This window comes from Hirundo rustica, chromosome 10 (assembly GCF_015227805.2).
Source record: "Hirundo rustica isolate bHirRus1 chromosome 10, bHirRus1.pri.v3, whole genome shotgun sequence".
NCBI classification, from domain to species: Eukaryota; Metazoa; Chordata; class Aves; order Passeriformes; family Hirundinidae; genus Hirundo; species Hirundo rustica.
Window position 1 is genome coordinate 17,670,079 of NC_053459.1, and position 19,263 is coordinate 17,689,341.

Below are 19,263 nucleotides of genomic sequence, written 5' to 3' on the forward strand. Positions count from 1 at the left end.
CTCTTCCCTTGCTCCAGCCAGGGATCCCTCCCATTGGAGGCAGTCCTCCAGTCCCTGCTCCAGTGTAGGTCCTTTCCATGATGTGCAGTCCTTTAGGAGCTCCAGCATGGGTGCCCTCACAAGTCCTGGCCAGCAAACCTGCTCCAGCTCAGGCTTCCACAGAGTCATAGCCTCTCCTGGTCATCCACCCACTCTGGCATGGGTCCTCCATGAGCTGCAGGTAAATCCCTGCTTCATCACTGACCTCCAGGGGCTGTAGGGGCACAGCTGCCTCACCATGGCCTGCTCCAAAGGCTGCAGGAAAATCGCTGCTCTGCACCCACCGCAGCTCCTCCCACACCTTCTTCATGGGCCATGGGGTTTGTCTAGCCATTTTTCTCACATATTCTCACTCTTCTCTTGCCTGTTCTTTCCCAGTTCCTTTTTTCCCCCATTCTCCTCTATGTTATCCCAGAGGCACTACCACCAGCACTGATGGACTCAGTCTTGGCCAGAACTGGATCCATCTCGGAGTGACTGGCATTGGCTCTGTCAGACATAGGAGAAGCTTCAAGCAGCTTCTCCCAGAAGCCATCCCTGTAATCCTCTGGTATCAAAACCTTGCCACACAAACCCAATGCAGCAAGACACAGCTGGAGCCCAGGAGCCGAGGCAATCCCAAGGTGCTCACAGATCCAAAGCAAAGCTATTTAATGCCAAACACGGGAGACAAGCAGCAGTTGTTCTCAGCCAGCTCTAATCCTGGCTTGGCCAGACTTAGACAACAGTGTTTAATCTTTTGCTCTTGGGTGCCACATATATGTGATGATAACAAAGCACTGTGATCACTGACTAATCCATAAACCAGGCAGTCACCATGTGGCAGCAGAGATGGACTTTCCAGTAGGACCATGAAGGACAAGGTTTATCTAGTGCTATTGAAGGGTTATATGACATCCTACCAGATGCATCTGTCCAAAGACTTTTCAAACATGATCTGAGTACCATAGTTTTCGAACGTGTTGCAGCCTGAACGCTAAACAGATCTATAAAATTTAACAAGGCTGTTGTCCAAAACTTCATTGCCACTGTGACCTTCTTGGGTGTTTTTTTTTAAGCCTTGTAAAATTCATTCTCAGTAGCACTTTAGGTGTTAAGAAGTCAGAAAGCTACAGACACTTTTTCTCTTTTGTTTTGCTTTGCCTAAACTGGTCCCCAGCTGCAGCCATTTATCCTGTTATCCTCCTGGCAGGTGGATAACCTTAGTGTCATTCTGGTGAACAAGCAAAGTTTATTTAGATAAACTCAGAAGTTTATTTGCAGTATAAACAGGGTGTGATAAGAACCAACCAACCCCAGCAACCCACTCATTGTGTTTACTTAACTATTGCTCCTGAAATAAAAAAGAGGTGACTCAAATCCTGTCAGGCATTCCTTTTCCATTTGGTTCTTAAAGAGCCTTCTAATTCAGGGGGCCTTCTTCATGCAATTATGAAGGCTTTCATTGTACTAGCACTCTGCTGTAGTTTTCTCTCTAGCAGCGCCATTCCTCTTGCATTTGAGTTTTCGGACTGTGATGACCCTGATGTCTTTAAAGCTGTTGATGCAGCACTGAAGAAATACAATGAAGACAGAGCAACTGGTAACCAATTTGCTCTATATGTGGTGATGGAAGCCAAGAGAACTGTAAGTAGACTTGCAAAAAAAAAAAAAAAAAAAAAAAGTTGGAATTGTTTATGCACTCTGAATAAGCTCATCTCCATCTTGTTTATAAGGGGGCAAGCATGACAGCCCAGCGCCTTCCAAAAATGGTTTTAAAAAATTAAAGTGACTTGCACAGTAAGATACTTGTTCCTGTGACAAGCAGGGATATATATTATGTTTTTATCAGCAGAAGTCTGTGTGCTGGTGAATTGCTTACTAATGCAAGGACTAAAGTATAGAAAATTTTTACCACCAACACAACTTGTCTTACTATTCCACTCGGTTCTCTTTTTCCTTTATTGGGAATTCTACCTCTTTCCATCATCTGTAAGGTTTTCAGACCAATGGCAAAACCACACTTATTAAAAAATATAAATATAATCTTGACTTGGAAAGAGCTGGTGCTGCGCATAAAAAAGAATCACCTGATAAAATGTGGCAATATTCTGAATTGTTTGTGAATATTATTTGATTGATACCAGTCCTAAGTCACAGATCTATCTAGAAACACTAGGTGGTATTTTAGTCAAATAGGGTGACAGCTAAAATTACAGAAGAAAGTAGAATGAAACATGATCCTTTGCCTGGAGTCCTGCTACATAGCCTTAATCTAACAAAAGAGTATTTACCTCGGAGAGGCATACAAAGATGGTATTACCATAATAATGACAAGCATTATTTTACTAGAAAATAACATTAGCATTTTTTCCTACTGGATTGGATTTTCAGATGTAAACCACAAGAAATCCAGTGTTAGAGAGACTATTTTGCACTCCAAAATCACAAGACACTTTTACCCAGATAGAAATTGACCTCGGAAAGGAGCCATGCATTGCTAAACTCTTACAGCAAATTACCCACATCTCCTGGCACCTGCCCTCTCGTGTTCCTATTTACACACTGGGGAGATTTTAGCACATGGAGACAAAGAGTAAAATTAGAAAACTCTTTATATAATTAATATTAAGTAAATTAATAGTCTCACTGTTCTCACTGAGCTGCATGCATCCTTAACAACAGCCAAATGCAAATATCTCTATATCAGAACTGTACTACCACCTACATTCCTTTTGCTGGTGTTCCCAAAGGAGAGATAGGAATTTCAGAATTTTATCTTAAACAATGTTCTATTTTTAAGAATACATATTTATTGCAATTATTATTCATCTTTCCTTCTCTAGATATCCATCTTTCCTTTTCTTAAAAGATATGAAGTGGAAATCAATTATTACTTTGAATAATTGATCTGATTGTGATGTTAAGCAAAAACAGAGAAAAGGAACCTGCAATTGAAATTTCCTCATATTTGAGATTCTTTTGCTTAAAAAGAGTATAGATTTTACTCCTCGCTAGTCTCACAATGTTGAATGCATTAATTAAATAGCTGGTTATTACATATTCATGTACATTCATTATTGATAGGGTAATAAAACATAAAAGCTGACTAGTGAAAGACTAAACCTGTCCCAGTTAAAGGCATAGATGTTCATAATAATAATAATGAAATAAACTAATAGCAAATAATACAGAAACAATATATTTTCTTACTTTGTTTACTTACTGGGCTGATTTATTGCAGACTTAGAACACTGTAACAGAGAACAGATTTTGGCTCTTTTTAAGTCCCAAATAGTATAATCTGATGTAGTTCCATAAAAGTAATTTTCTACCTGCTGAGGATTAAGTCTATAATATTTTTAGAGCCCCTTTTATCCTTTTTTACAACCATTTTATGAGGTTGTACCTCTACACTTCTTCATACCTGTAGCAATGCACAACCGGAATTGAGAGAAGGCAGAATACAATTCTGTGTCTGCATCAGTGTAAATCCATTATATGCTAACCACATCAGCTCAGCATCACTTCTTTGGTAGCACTAAGGCAAGAATTATCATTTAATCCTCCCAGCAGAGACAGAGAACAGAAACTGGCTATTTTAGAATAATCAGTGCTAAACCAAAGCAGCTGCCTGTTTGTCTTTGAAAAGTCACACTGGCAGAGCATTTTTAGTGGCTGTAAAAGGTTAGTATCTCCTGATATGATATCTTCTCTAAATGGTGAACCACAAACCTTACAGTGCTGTCACTGTCACCTGTAGGGACAGGCCCACTACTTGACCTATGGCAAGGAGAAAATGCCCACTACTGATTTACCAGCTTCTGAATTACTACACCATCTGGGCCAAACTTTGTTTAATGCTTTTTATTTCATTTTATGGGATTCCCTAAGGTGTCCTGCCCTGCAGCCCAGCCTTCAGTGCCGTTGAAAACCGCAGGCACTGCCCAAGGCTGTCTCCAGAGCACAGCCCTGCTCAGCCCTTCCTGCACAGGCTGGGCAGCTGAAGTTCCCCGTCCAAGGAGCAGAGGCTGCAGCGGGGCGCTGCCAGGCTGCCTGAGGGCTGCTGGTTCTGGGCTGCTGAGGGAGCTGGACAGAAGGAAGGTGGTCAGATCTGGGAGGAGGCCAAGAGCAAGAGTGAGGGAGTCAGACAGGGGTGCAGTCCAAGCTGGTAATTATGCTAACTATCCAAACAGCCACCCAAAATGGCTTTTTTGAAGTATATTTGAATGAGAGTATAGAACTTAACCACTTCTTTTTAGTTCTAAACCCATTGGTACTACAAGTTAAAATGAAGATAGTTGAGCATATTTTATGTATTATATCAACATATTGTCATTGTAGGTAAGGGCTAATATAATTAGGCAAGTTAATATTTGAACTACCAAGACCTGAGAGACAAGCAGCTAATGGGAAACCATACTATAAAATTTAATGTAACCAAAGAAAAGTATTTACTTTTTTGAAACTCTTATCTTTTCGCTTGATTTATTACCCTGTAAATGATGACATGCGTATTATTTTAATCCAGGCAGGTCTAGACCCACAGTTCTACGTGAAATACAGAATACTTGAAAGCACTTGTGCTGCTGAGGAAAACAAACACTGGCAACAATGTCATTACAAAGTATCTCCAGAGGCTGTAAGTACCTGTTCTCTTCACAAGTTCTCCGTGCAGAAACATCACCATAATGACCAGGACCGCAATGGCATGGGGAATAATACAGTAGAAGTATTAACTTTTTTTAGCTGCATTGCTTTTGAGAGCTTATATGACTACAGTACAGAAATGTTTACAACCCAAAAGTTAACCATTATAATCCTGAGTTTTCTGTTACAATCCTGAATATATGCAGAAAGGAACATTTCAGTGCTTCAATATGAACGTTCACCATAAACCCAACATAAGATTTGTGCACTGTGAGAGCATAAGGACTGTAAAACTTGGTGTTAATTATGTATAATGGAAACTTGCGCAACCAAATACTGACATGGAAGCCACTATGAAATATCTCTGCCACAGAAATTTTGGCAGAGGACTTTCAGCAGTGCCAAGCATGTCTGCCTCGTGCTACCAGAGAGCTCTCAGGGGAGGTACAAGGAGGGCACACACTGCAAGGACACTGCACATTCCCAGGGGATGGCACTGCTCCTTCACACAGTGCACAGGAAGGGATGATGGTGATGATATAATTTGAATCTATGTGAAATGCCATGGTTGTTGCTGCATATCTTGTACTAGCAGAGAGGAAAACTGATAAATACATAGTTTATACAGCCTTTATTCATGGGCACGTGTTCATTGTTCTGATTGCAAAGTCTTTAGTTAATCAATACACATCATACAAATACAAAGCAATCCTTCAAAGTTATCTGCTCAGTTTGTCCCCTGCTTTCCTCACCATGAACAAAACTGATCCTTTTTCAGTAACAAAACAGTAAGTTAGACATTACAACAAATATACACATGAACCTCTTCCCCAGAATGTCTGCAATTGTTCAGCTGCGTTCAAGAGCTAAAGCACTGTGATTTTCTTTAGCAAGTTTCAGACAATTGTTGCCATATGTTTTTGCAGAAAACAGGAGAATGCACAGCTCGAGTTCATATGAATTATGGTGATAAAACAACTAATGTTTCACAAGAGTGCAAAATTTTCTCAGGTACGTAACTATTTAGGACACTATTCAACAAATACATTGACAAATAAGAATGGAATGAATATAATACTGAGATTTTCAGGTAGTTTTAAACGTGGAAGCTCCTTATCATTCTAGTCAGAAATTTATAATTAACTTTTTGTAAGCAACTACATGTTAAAGATAAAATTTCCCTTCATTGTTATATACATGTAGACTAAGTCAGTGAAACACAGGCAGTTTCTGCCCAGGGTAATAAAAACCAGCACATGTGTGTGTAGTAAGTTTCTTCAAGCACTAGAATTATGCCAAGTTAAAATTTAGTTTGCTTCAGACCAAAAGCATATCAATAACTTAAGAGACTAGGTACAAGTTGCCACAATTCAACTTTCTGTCCTTGTTTAAGTACAAAATTGTCCCAGGAATTATTAGGAAAAATTTTGTATGACAAAATTGCACCTTAATTTTCTCCAATGTAAAAATTGATTATTTCTGTTAAAGTTTACTGAAACAAATATTTACCCTGAACAAGAAAAAAATAATTTACAAAATAAAAATCTGGCAGTGATGTAATCATATAAGAGACTGATATTTATATCTTAACAATAAGCAGTACTACATTTTTCACCTATAAGACATTCATATATGACTATCACATTCACATATGAATTTCCCTTATTAAAAAGTGATCACATTGTTCTAAAGCTTTCCAACTGAGATCTCTACGCCAGGTGCTCTGAAAGACATACCCAAGCTTACTTTAATACATCTGCCTAACTATTAACTACAGAAATATTCACCCCAATTTCTGGGATGTTTGGCAGCTGGTATTTGTTTTTTGTTCCTAGCTCTCTTGTTTAAAGCTGAAATGGCTTTACCTAACAGCCAGCGTCCTTCTAGGATCTGCAATACACAAACGCCATGTTCTGCACTGAACAAATGCTGCATTTGTAGGGCAATGGTGACACCTAGTTGTCAGCAAAAGTTGTGTGAATGCCACAGAGAACACACGGGAAATTTGCATTTGAATCTTTGCTTAGAAAGCAAGAAATCCCCATATATAAATTAAATGAATCAGGTATTCAGCCTAAGGAACTCATCTCTCCTTATCAAGTTATAGCAGTCCTGAAAAAAGAATACACGTTTGTTCAGCATAGACCTTATGAAAGTGCTGAGACCACAGTTAGTCTGGAAGTGAGTGTGCTGTTGGTTCATTATCTCCTCTGTGACCGCTTACTGAAAATGTGGTCACACTCCTCTGTAAGGTGTCTATTTGTCATTACGGAGTCAATATAAGACATACTAGAAATATGAAGGGTCTGACTCTGGTAATACCTGACAGGTGAGGGATTTCCCCACTGTATTGGTACCACACTGTTCAGCTTCTTTGGTGGAACAGCTTGATCTAACTGACCCTGGGCTGGTTTTCTGGCTGGTGTAAACTGGCACAACTCCATTTAAGCCAGTTTATGCCAGCTGAAGATCAGGCACACAAATTTTACTTCAATTCCACAGAGACCACATATTGTCCCACTTCCATTCTCAAGCTCACTGACTCGTGAAATTAATTTATGTACTGAAGTATAAAATTAATTTATGAAAATCCAATCCATGATTACTAGAAAGGAAAGAGAGTTAATAGGATTAGTAGTAGGAAACAGGAGTTTGAGCATTCCTGTCAAGCTTGTCTATCCACAGCCAATCCAGCTGGTTAAGCCTGGAGGTAGCACCAAGTGGTAACTGGCAGCCACAATGACTGGCAGGGACAGCAGAATAGTCCAGCTAACATCCCTGGGGCACTCAGACTCACAGCAACTCACACCAGTGAGCCCAAACACTTCTGCTGAATTCCCCATCCTGGAACGTGGTGAGGACAGCGAGCAGCCGCACACTGTGGGTGAGCTTTGAAGAATCTGAAAATCATCCCCTTAGTTGTGGCCTCCACTGGCTGAATGAGTGATGTACCTTCCTTAACAGTGTCAAAACGACATGTAAGGTTTTTCTGAAGTTCAGTAACCGCTGGAAAGGGGTTCACTGCCAAACCTATGCCTGTACCCCAAGGTCCTGAATGGCCCCTGCCACCACAACCAGAGCATGTTCCTAAATATAAAAATGTCTTTGTAGGCCTTGAAACTGGAATATAGGGTTTGCTTATCATGCCAGTTAAAAGCAGGAAAGGTTCTTGCTCACTCCCAGACAGGAAAAATGAAAACCTAAGGCTGTTTTGCATGAAGCCCTATGTTTTTTGGTTTCTTTTCCAGATGTGTCAAAGATAAGACTTACTGAAGCTCCATGTCTTGGATGCTTTCATCCTATATCAAGTGATGGTTCAGAAGTGTCAAGAATTCTGAAAAAAGCCATACAAAAGTTTAACAAGCACAGTGATGAACTTGCCCTTTTTAAGCTTGTGGAAATAAAAGAAGCGAAGAGACAGGTTTGTGCATGATTTTTCTCTGAATTTTACTAAATTTTCTTTAAATTTTCCCTAAATATTATTTCCAAAATAATCCAACCCAAAGCAGGTACTTGTGTATGTTTCTGATATTAAAGGGGCTTATATTTAATAATAAAGCATACAAAATGCATATAGAGGGTAGACTGAATAAATAATTATCTTCATTTATAAGGAATCATTAATAGTTACCTACTGGATTTTCAGAGCTCTCAACTGATAGTGTACACATTTTTTTCCTTTATCTGCAGTTGCTTCTAAGCAGTGTTTGGCACCAGTTTACTTGCATTCTGTGCAGGCACATGCATCTTGCATCATCTCAGATCCTCTTGGATAATACCTTTGGCCTTGGCCTGAGGCTCCAGCAGGAGCAGATCCCTCCTAGGGGCTGAGCCAAAGCTGCCAGGCTGCACAGATGTCTCACACACTCCCCAGCCTCTCAAACAGCAGCAGGCATCTCTGTTTTTGCAGGCAATAGGGCCCATTTATCAGCAGCTGCTATGTGCTATAGGACAGGTAAACCCCAAATAGGAAAAATGGGTAAGAGAATCCAAAAACCCAACACGCCCCTTGCTGCAAGATTTCTGCTCATGGGAATATCTGTTTTGAAAGAAATGACTCCTCAGGTTGCAGAAATTCTGTGTCATCTGGTACTCCATGCAAGAATTCCTTTCCTGTGAAAGGCTCTCCTATGGATTGGTGTGACACTGCTAGAAAGTAAAGTTTCTTACTTGTTTTTTAACTAGTGTACAGACCAACAGTGAACACAGACCCTTTTCTTTGAACCTGTATGTATTTACTTAGCCAAAATGCAACTTCTGGTCTCATGTCAGTTTGACTCATGATTTAAACCATGCTGTCCTCTTTATATTTACTGATGGCAGCAATCCTCTTTGCTGAAAGAAAGACTTGCACAAGCCACACTCAAGCCACATGACAAAATGATGCAGAAAGACTGCAATCCAGCAGCTGGAAAGAGAACCATTTGGGATACAAAGTTTTTATATTTGATTGTTTTTCCTTTTTAATCCAATGTTACCTGGCCCAACACTGTGATTTGGAGAAGTTTCATGAGTGAGGAGAAGTAGCCACTATTAGGAAAATGGAAGAGCTTCCTGGAGAGAAGATTTTTAAAAAGGGTTATGAACCTGGACAAAACAGTGTGTGTAGGAAGGTAAAGCCCAGGACAGACACAATTATGCGTAGATGATAAATGCAGAACACTCAACAAAAAATGATGCCAGCAGTATAAAGTTACATTATTCAGATACTGTTTTACTGTGTCCCATGCTCAGGAATGCAGGACTTGCCAGGTTGTGTTACTGTAGTCATCTATCTACACCAGCTTCCTGTCATGGGGAATAATAAGTAACAGATCTTTGGAGGAAAGTGCAAGAAACCCAGCAACGTGAGGCTGCAGGCTTGCCAGAAGTGGACACCAAATACAAAGTGCACTTCTAACAAAAGCAGGATTTAGTTTACATTTTGTACTGCAAAGACAAGATTCTTTTTTTCTGTCCATGAACAGTCTATGGCTTAACGAGTGCAAAGTGATTTGATAGATAGAAGGCACTAGACGGAGTAGTTTTGCTTTCTTTGCTAATCTCATTTAATAGTTTAACTTTCAAGTTTGCATTGTTTTACATAATGTGTAACCTAAATATCTCTTCCAGGTGGTAGCTGGATGGAATTACATAATTAGATATGCAATTGAGGAGACTAATTGCTCCAAAGACCAATTTCAAGATTTAACTCCAGAATGCAAAATCACTTCTAGAGGTGTAAGTAATCTTCAAAATCTCTTTATCAAGAAAATATCACATTAACAAATAATCATTGAGATCTGACTCAAGAAAATATTTAAAGTCTTGCTTTATTTCATGAACAAAGTTTAAATCCAGTCTTATACACAACTATCTGTTTATACAACTAGGACATCCATGTTTTCTGAATCAGTGATTAAGAGGACTACTGAAAGGTTTACAGCTTACACTACAGAATCTAACCAGTCTTACCCAAAAAACAAATCCCTTGAGGAGCTTCTATCCAGATATTCAAGGAGTTACTCATGTACAACCCAAAAAGTGGTAATTAAAATCAGCACAATTTCCAGCCTAATACAGATTTTCTCAGAAAAATCAGTTATTACTTAACCTTTACCACAGTCCAAATTTCTTTTGAAGTCCAGCTTAAAAAAAAATTTATTAACAAATCTACATAATCCAGCCAAACAGCGCTGCAAACCCAGTACTCCCTTGACTTCACTGACCTGGAACTGAAGCAGCTGCACCAAAAATAGAGGCTTCCTCTCTCAACTGACCTCCCTGAACCAGCTCATGAGAGGATCAGAGAAACGATTTTGCAAACACAAGGCAGAGGGCAGGAATGCAGAGTCACTGTGAGCGGTGGGAGGGGACACACTGGCATCCGTTTTAGCAGTTGAGGAAATGCACCATTGAGTGTTAAATTCAAGAGCCTCTCCTGTTCAAAAATTACTTCTCGTACATCTCAAGAATGTTTCAGAAGTATTGATCAAAAAAGGAAAGAATTACAACACTAGTAAATAACAGAAGCGTGACAGTCAGACTAGCTGAAGCAAATCCCTCCATTACCCATGTGCCCTTAAACCTTAAGCCAGTTACTTAACCTGCTTGAGTCTGAGTTTCCCCAGCTGTCACCTAGAGGTGATGACTTCTGTCACCTCACCTACTGCATCAGCACTGCCTCACTCACATACTGCTTTGGTCACACAGGGCTTCTGGAATTAGATGGTAAGCACTTATCCCCTGCGTTCACTAGTAGGTCATTGACAGATATTATCAAAATACCATATTCCAAGAATATTCCATACCTTGGAATGGCTAAATTCCAAGGAAGCTTTCTCATACCTTTATTTAGCTCTGTACTGTTAATTTTTAAATGGGAGGGCCAGAATTGCACTCTCTATTCAACACACGTATGAACCACGGAGCTATACTGGGACATTATGTCAGTTCCTTTAACGTGGATAATAAGCCTTGACAATATTCTTAATTAGTTTTTCTAAGATACTACTAAGTAGATTTTTATGATTACATTTTCCAGTAACTTTCATAGCCCTAAGATGTTGACCCTGAATTTTAAGTCTTCCTTCTATGGTTAATTTGGTTTCTTTAGTCTTTAATAAAGGATTTCACCAAAACCTTTCTTAAAGTCTCTGTATATCAAGGGGGCTCTTTACTCACCTTTGTTGATGTTTTGTAGAACTTTGACAAATCTGCAGAATATGACTTCTCTCTACCACAAAACCTCATTCTCTCCTGGATGTATTCATTGCCCCTAGTTCTTTCCTTATTACCATTTTTAATCACTGGAATGGTGGAATTGGTTTTAGACTCTACAATCTTTAAAAAAACCCCAGGATCAGTATCTGCTTTCTTCCAGCTTTAAGATATCAAGGCAGTTTTAAGCGAGTTATCTACCACAGTTCCTTTAGAAGACCTGAGAATATACAAGAAACTCACTAATGCTTGATTTGATAATTGTGTAATTTTCTTCTTGGTCTTTACAATTTGAGACAGAAATTCCATGGAGTTTCCATAAAATATGATTCTGCCTTGTAGACATCCTTATTTTTTCTGTACTGACCACATACAAATAGTTTATTTCGTTTCTCTTTTAGGGTGTTACTTCTCTGAGTGGTCCTTTTGAACTCTGATTATTTATTGCCTCTGCAGACTGTCAGACTTTGAAGGGAAGGAGGGAGGAAGGAAAGAAGGAAGAAAGGAATTATTAGAAGCATGCTTGACTTATTCTGTTAGCAGGAAGGTATTAGGTTGTGAGCCTGTTAATTATTTCTAAATAACAAGGAGCTGTTTTGCATTTTTGACTCCAGCGTGTAGCTAAATGTGAGGCCAAAGCATTTCAAAATCTTCAGGCAGAGATCGTGGATACTGTCAGCGACTGCAAGCTTCCAGGTATGTCCTAGGCACTATCAGTTTTGAAAGTTCCACAGTTTTTGGTGTCTTTTATTGGTATGTATTGTTACATTTTCCTCCAGCCTATCTGGACACAGATACTGCTCCAAGTAGTAAGTGCTGCATTCTCACCCATTCAGACTAGGTTTTCTCCAACACACAAACTCACTGCCAGTTACATGCACTTCTTGTTTCACTCAAATCAGGTCTTTCCATACATGTAGCTGTTCCCTCTCCATATTTTCTGTCTACCTACAGCTGGCACACACAATTCTTGTTTCAAGAGAAAATTATTGTTAAGTGTCCCATATGACAGTAGGTGCTGATGTTCTTTGAGATATGATATTGCTGATCATATAAAACTCAAATATATTTTGTTTTCATTTCATACACCCAAATATGAAGAGTTCCAGAAAGCAGGGCTTTATAACTGTTTCTCCCAGCCTTTACCTACATTGAATCTTTTGTTTCTTAGATCTGAAGCCTGTTGTTCTCTTTCAGTTGAAGAAACAGTAGTTGCTGCCATTTGCCCAGGTTGTCCAAGGACTATCCCAAGCGACAGTCCAGAACTGAAGGAAATACTGAAGATTTCTGTGGAGAAGTATAATTCGGAGAGCGATGATGATTTCTACTATAAAGGTGGAGAAATAGAATCAGCGACAGTTCAGGTTGGGATATATCACAGAAATGAGGAACAGACATGACATTATTATTGGCCTGAGCTGAATGTTAGCTAAAGTTTGTATTTAGATTTGAAATAATGTCTTTGTCTAAGTGCTGATACACGTGGTAACTGAAATGCCCATGCAATTTTTCCTGTAAAATCTAATACATATTGGCTTGCATTCAAAAATTTCCCATTTCTTAATTTTTTTTTTTTTTTCTTTTAACAAAATGATTTTAAAAGAATGTGAAGAAGGTTGGATCAGGACATTTCATTTTTGTGTATCTACCCTACTTTTTACCTCCATAACATACCTTTGACTTTTAAAGTATAAAAGTTTTATTAGACAGGACTACTCCCTTGATCCACCACACCAATACTCTCAGTGTTCTTTTAGGCAGTGTCCACCCTACAGTTGTTGTATGGTCCAAAAAATGAGGCATCTTAATTTCCCTTAGAAATCTGTTATTTTATATACTGATTGTTCTGCTATTAATACTCTAGCTGGATTCAGAAAAGGACATCTGTGCATAACTTAATACATACAGATAAGCAGAGCTTGATAAAGGACAAGGAATCAGGAGGATAATATTGGTCAGCATTTGCATAAGCCTTATTTACTTCCAACACATCTAAACAGAAGTTTAGGATAGAATTAAAAATTTGACAGTGGAGTAGCTCAGAAAATACTTGGTCATAATTACTCCTGAGCATGAGGTGTCACTGGAGAAGGCACTAAAAGCACACCAGAACTTTTCCAAATAACTCATCTTACTGATAATATCTGTGCCTTTTTTCAAACTATTTTCTTCCTTCTGACTTTCCCTATCTTGACTGATACCAGCATGCATACACCTTTAAAATAGAATTCAGGGAAACAGAATTTCATGTCTTGCCTGACGTCCCCAAAGGAAGATATATTATTTCAAGCTCTGTGAAAAATACTAAGAGAACTCATAGCAGGCACATTCTTGAACCCATGCAGTGTCTCTCTTTAATGCGTTTGGCAAATAAGTTTATTTTCAACTGAGCCTGTTCATCACACACTTTTGTTTTACTCACATTCCACTTTTCTGACATCATATTTGGCTCTCTACAGTGCTATCACTAATGATTTCATCTGTTACTAATGAAATTACTACAGACATTTAATAATTGTGGGCCCAATATTATTCTGACATTTCTGTTTCCTTCAGCTTCAATGCTAGGATTTTTGAGGATAAAAACTGGCCTAAATAAGTTACTTGATTAGAAGCAGATAAGTTTACTGCCAAATATTTTAATATTGTTCTTCACATATGTTGGCCTAGTGGTTAGGACTTGTAGAATACAAGTAGTATAAGCTTGTAGAACATCATCTTTCCTGTGAAACCTTTTCAATAAAACGCCTTTAGCACAGAAAGCCTTCTTGCTAATTTTTCAGGTGGTTGCAGGAAAAAAGTACCGAGTAAAATTTACAGTCTGGAAGACAAACTGCTCTAAGAGTGAGTTTGAAAATCTTAATGAAGACTGTATAGCCACATCAAACAGTGTAAGTAATGATAATCTTGCCAATTGTAATGTTTGTAATGGACAAATTCATTTGCATCAGAAACTGTAAAACCTTAAGTAAAATCACATCCTGGGTTCTGTTACTTCTCTCAGTAAACTTTTGTTCCAAGAAGAAGGGCAGCTTTCACTGTTTGTAACCCAAGTTAAGGAACCCTGAAACTTAAACTGCAGCTGCAGGATAAGTGCTCACTGCAAAACCAAAGGAACTTCCTTTTGATAATAATCAATCTGAGAAAGGAGAGGAGAAAGCTGATGCCAAATGAAATAGCTGCAATACTCCTGACTCTGTGGACTTACAACAAAGGAAAAAATGAGACTGGATTGTTACTTGTTTGCAAAGGAATAACATTTCTAGAGTGCATGTCATGCTGTTGAAAGTGGGAAAACGTGTTCTGGACACTGGAAAGGAGTGCTGATGGGACCAGAAACCATGGGCAAGGGTGTTGTTTGGGGAGAGGGCTTTTATCTCCCATCTCTTTTTGCACCACATAAACAGTGCTTACCTCTGAGATTTTAAAATTTCTTAGTGCAGCAGGCAGTAAAAAGAAAAAATAAGGCTTTATTTCAATTTCCCAATTTTTAGTAGGAGAAATACCATAAACCAAAAATATTTCTTAGGAATATCATGAAGATTATAGAGTTGATGCTTTAAAAGTGCTGGAGATCCAGTTTTCAAGATCCATTCTGAAATCCAAAGTTGAATTAAAGTGTTCACACAGGCATACTCTAACCTTGAAAAGCTAAGATGTGATGTGTCCCAGTACAGAAGAATCCATCACTAAGATTCCATAAATATTTGATTAAAGTTTCAAGGATTTAAAAGTATTATTAAAAAAAAAAAAAAAAAGCAACTTTTTTTTTTTTTCAGGACTTAGTCTCTTCCTTTGTGTCTGAAGTTTTGTTGCCTTAACGTGTTGGTTTTTGTTTTGTTAACAGGCATCTCTGTCATGTGATGCACAAATTCACGTGATCCCGTGGCTGAATAAAATCTCTCCCCAGGTGAACTGCTCTGAACAGCATCAAGCGGTAAGATTTTTCTTCATTACCCATTCTATTAAGCAGAGTGTAGGACAAAGGCAGTCAATACATTTTTTTATCCATTCCAAATTATCCCATATTTTATCCCAAAAATAAAGGAACGCGGTTCTTTTAATAGCCTCATTAATGGCACGCTCTTTTCTCTCACTCTCCAACCTCAACAGTTACATCAAAGCAGTTTCACCACAGGGTGAGACAATGGCCAACAAGGTGATCACACTGGGACAGGGAGAAGTTCTGCCTGTTGGCTGCTCCTCTGCATTGTTAGTCAAGTTCTGGAGTACCAAGCCCCATCAAATCCCTCAAATTGCTACTCATACTAGGTTTAAAAGTTGAAATAAAAATGCATTTGCTGACACAATAATTATACCCCACAGATTGCCAAAGCATCTGTGAACCTTTCCATATTGCTTGGGTGGCACCTGCTGCAGCTGTTAGTCTCTGCATCAGGATCTTGCAAGTTCTTCCTATTCAGCTCTACTATGAACTAGTCCTGAATGCAAGCCACTTTAAAAATCCCAAAATGGAATACAAATATTTTTTATCAGATATTTCTTAGGATTGCAGAGTCTTCAGTGTGACACTGAATAAAGACAGATTATCCTGCCCTCATAACTAATAACTTCACTGTGCTCAGCACCTTCATAACTACATATTCATTTGTTATGTATCAACTAATGTCTCTCCTCTCTATTTTTACTACAATATTTTATCCATATCAACTTTCAAATTTAGCTTCCACCCAAATAGTTCTGATTTGCAGCTAGATAATAATCAGAGACTTTGGTGGAGAGAAATGAAACTCGTGTTGGACAGTGACTGCACACCATGTATTCAGCCTTTGTCTTCCAGTTGCACACTGATGAGGGAGTAGAGATGACCCAATAACAACAGAATGTTTGATATTATCAGCTTTAATCTCTGTTTGTTATTTCCAGGCAGTATTCTGAAATGCATATGCCAAATCTAGAATTAAAAAAATTGAATAGTTATATTTTATATAACAAAATGACACAGATCTTCTGTGTATTCTGCCATTCAGGCTACTCAGAGTTGCGTTAACCTTCCTCACAAATTGGTTCTATACATGGGAGTGTAACACTCTAACAAGTGCAGGACATTTAGTCCTAGAATCCAACTGTATTGTCTGTAAATTAAAACCAGTACGTGTTTTACTGTCTGTAATATTATTCCTTTCTTACGCTACCAAAATCTCAGAGATACAGAATTTTTCTTTTACTTATATAGCTGCTAAGACACTCCAGATTTATTCAGGAGGATGTTTATGTTTGTGTGCTCATCGGAGAAGAGAGAATTATTTAGTTTAGATTTTTAGTTTAAAAATCTGCTAAATAATTAATGTACTGCAATGAGCCACCTTCTGGATTTCCCACATCTAAAGCAATTGTTCTGTTTCATGTAACAAATGTGGCTACTGTTGCAATGTTTTTTAGGTGTTTTTTGCAAGAAGGCCTCCTGGATTCACACCTTTCCGGAGCACTTCAACGCTAATACAGCCACAGGCAGTTCCACATGCTGATACAAATGAAGGAGAAAGTCCAAGCCCTAGCACAGAAACAAGGAAAGACAATGGACAGGAACCAGGAGAAGGTGAACCTGAGCACAAACACAGACACAAACACAGGCATAAGCACAGGCATGGAGTTAAAACAGATCGTGACAATAACAAAAGGCATAGGCATGACATTGGCTGTAGGCACAGAGGTAGCCATGGGTGTGGGCATAAAAAACACAGTAAAAAGAATAAACATCCAAACCCCCAGTCTTCTGAGGAGTCAAATGAAAGGGGTTTTAACCAAAATGAAACCCTCCCATCATCCAGTGCTGAAGCTGCACTGGAGCTGGTTAGGACAGGGGGTGCAAGGGAAGATACCAGTAGACCTGCAGAGCCACTAATTCTTCCTGATACTTCTTTATTTAATGGTTTGCCAGATCGCCCAGAATCTCCTCACCCCAGATGTCCTGGAAAACCATGGAAACAACTTGTGGGCTTTATAGCCCCTCCTAGTTTTCCCAGAGAATTCACAAATGAGGATCTCTTGCCCTCTGCAGCAGAAAACATCGATCCAGCTACAGGAGACAACAAGGAAGAATTTGATCTCTCAGATGCATTAGTGTAATTCAAACATTGTAGGATCCTTTTCAGAAATGTTACATAGAAAATAAGAAATGCCTTTTGAAATGTATAAAACACAAAGAGGTAAAAGCTCATATTCTGTTAACTGAAATTTTCAAGTAGGTCACCAGCACTTCTGGGGACCTAAGACCATATGGCAATACTGTGTATTTGCATATATTTGCAAATATGTAAATCAGTGTAACTCATCTGCCTCAAATTTCTATAAGCACAAACTGAATCACTGTCAAATCTTACTGTATTATATTCAAAACAATGGCAGAAAGAATTTTGCTGATTACATGAAGAATCTCAACCAAATATGGGTAAAACAGAAGATAGTATAGAACAAGGGAGTCTCTCTTAGATATGTGAAATAATTTTTCTCTAATTTACTGGAGTGGATCATTTAAAGAACAAAATAAAACAAAGTAGCCTTTTTACCTGTTAGTTTCTTTAAACAAATCAATATTGCTACCAGTCTATCACTAGCAGTTGTTCTGTTGGATGAGATAACAGGGACAGCTGAGAGAATCCTAAATAAAGCAGGTTTATTTCTTATATTATGTTAACTAGAGAAGCACATTGTTTGGCAGATTTTCATTCAGTAGAGATGCACAAATACTACAGATCAGATGACAAAATTACAAACCCTTGGGACACCTAAAATTTGTATGCCTTCCTCTATTACTAGGTTGTGCATAATTTTGAGACTGGACTGATTTTTCTATTCTGGGTATCTTCCAAAGATTGAGTTTTTGGTGCAATGCATTAGCTAAAAAGCACCAAATATTTCTTGCAAAATAAAATATGTTTTCCTTCTGTATGGATGCAATAACTTATTCAGCTGAAAACAAACAAACAAAAACCTCACAGCAATAAATATATAAATATTTTAATGCCAGATCAGTTCATCAGTTTGAAATGCAACTCCATCCAACCCAGTAAACGGTTATTGACAGGGTGATGTCCTACAAATGGTAACACTTTACTGATTTCATTGTAAAAGATCACATTACTTGAAACCACAGTGGAAGTGCTCTCTACCACAGCAGCAGTTCTGCTCATCCCAGCTGCTAAGATTTCTGTGGCATCAAGACTTTATACTCAACAGCTGGGAATACATCCTCTTGTGTGCTGGGCTTCTACAGCCATCACCTCCCTGGTGAGGAGGAACTGGACAGGGGAAGTCTACTCTAAGAATGCAAAAGAGACGGGAACAGGATCAGGAGGTCTTGGCATAAGAGGCAAAGGATGATCTGCAAAGAGGAGATAGCTACCAAGAAAGGTCAGGAGAGACAGAAGTGGGGAAAAAACAGAGGCAGGGTGGCGTGATACAGTTGGGGTGAGAAGAACAAAAGAAAACAGCAAATTAGTGGCAAAAATTGCAATGGAGTGAATGGGATGGAAAAGTGGGTGAAGGTGAATCATCAAAGAGCTATAAAAGACAAGAACTCAAGAAGGGAGGCAAGAACAAGAATAAAAAGCAAGAGAGGGATCTCTGATTGTGGCAGGAGACTCCCCAACACATCACAGAACAGAACTCCTACTGTCTGAATCTAAGCATTTCCTGACAGTGTAGGCACACCTCCCGTTTTCAATGCCTGGTACCTTTTTTTCTAATTGCATTAGAAAATTCATTAGAATGTATTGAAAAAGTAAGGAAACCTAAAATTAGAAACAGTGTCTGTGAGTATAAATTCAGTATGGTTGTGCGCATCTGAACTTTTTTTACACATCCCTATTGGCTGCCATATAGGGATGGATAGAGACAGACAGACAGATATCTGTCATGACTGATGCTATCAGA

General features: G+C 38.7%; 2 protein-coding genes across 2 annotated transcripts in view; one reads left to right on the forward strand and one right to left on the reverse strand.

Moving 5' to 3' along the window:
- Positions 1 to 19,263, reverse strand: part of SENP5 (SUMO specific peptidase 5) — a 165,594-nt gene that overhangs the window by 140,655 nt on the left and 5,676 nt on the right. The gene's annotated exons all lie outside the window — the stretch shown is intronic.
- On the forward strand, positions 1,299 to 18,060 carry KNG1 (kininogen 1). Its single transcript, XM_040074422.2, has 11 exons — positions 1,299 to 1,665; positions 4,550 to 4,660; positions 5,595 to 5,679; positions 7,917 to 8,089; positions 9,781 to 9,888; positions 11,982 to 12,063; positions 12,565 to 12,731; positions 14,151 to 14,258; positions 15,215 to 15,304; positions 16,771 to 16,927; positions 17,270 to 18,060. The coding sequence occupies exons 1-11, from the start codon at positions 1,471 to 1,473 to the stop codon at positions 17,455 to 17,457; spliced, it is 1,464 nt and encodes a 487-aa protein (XP_039930356.1). The 5' UTR covers positions 1,299 to 1,470; the 3' UTR covers positions 17,458 to 18,060.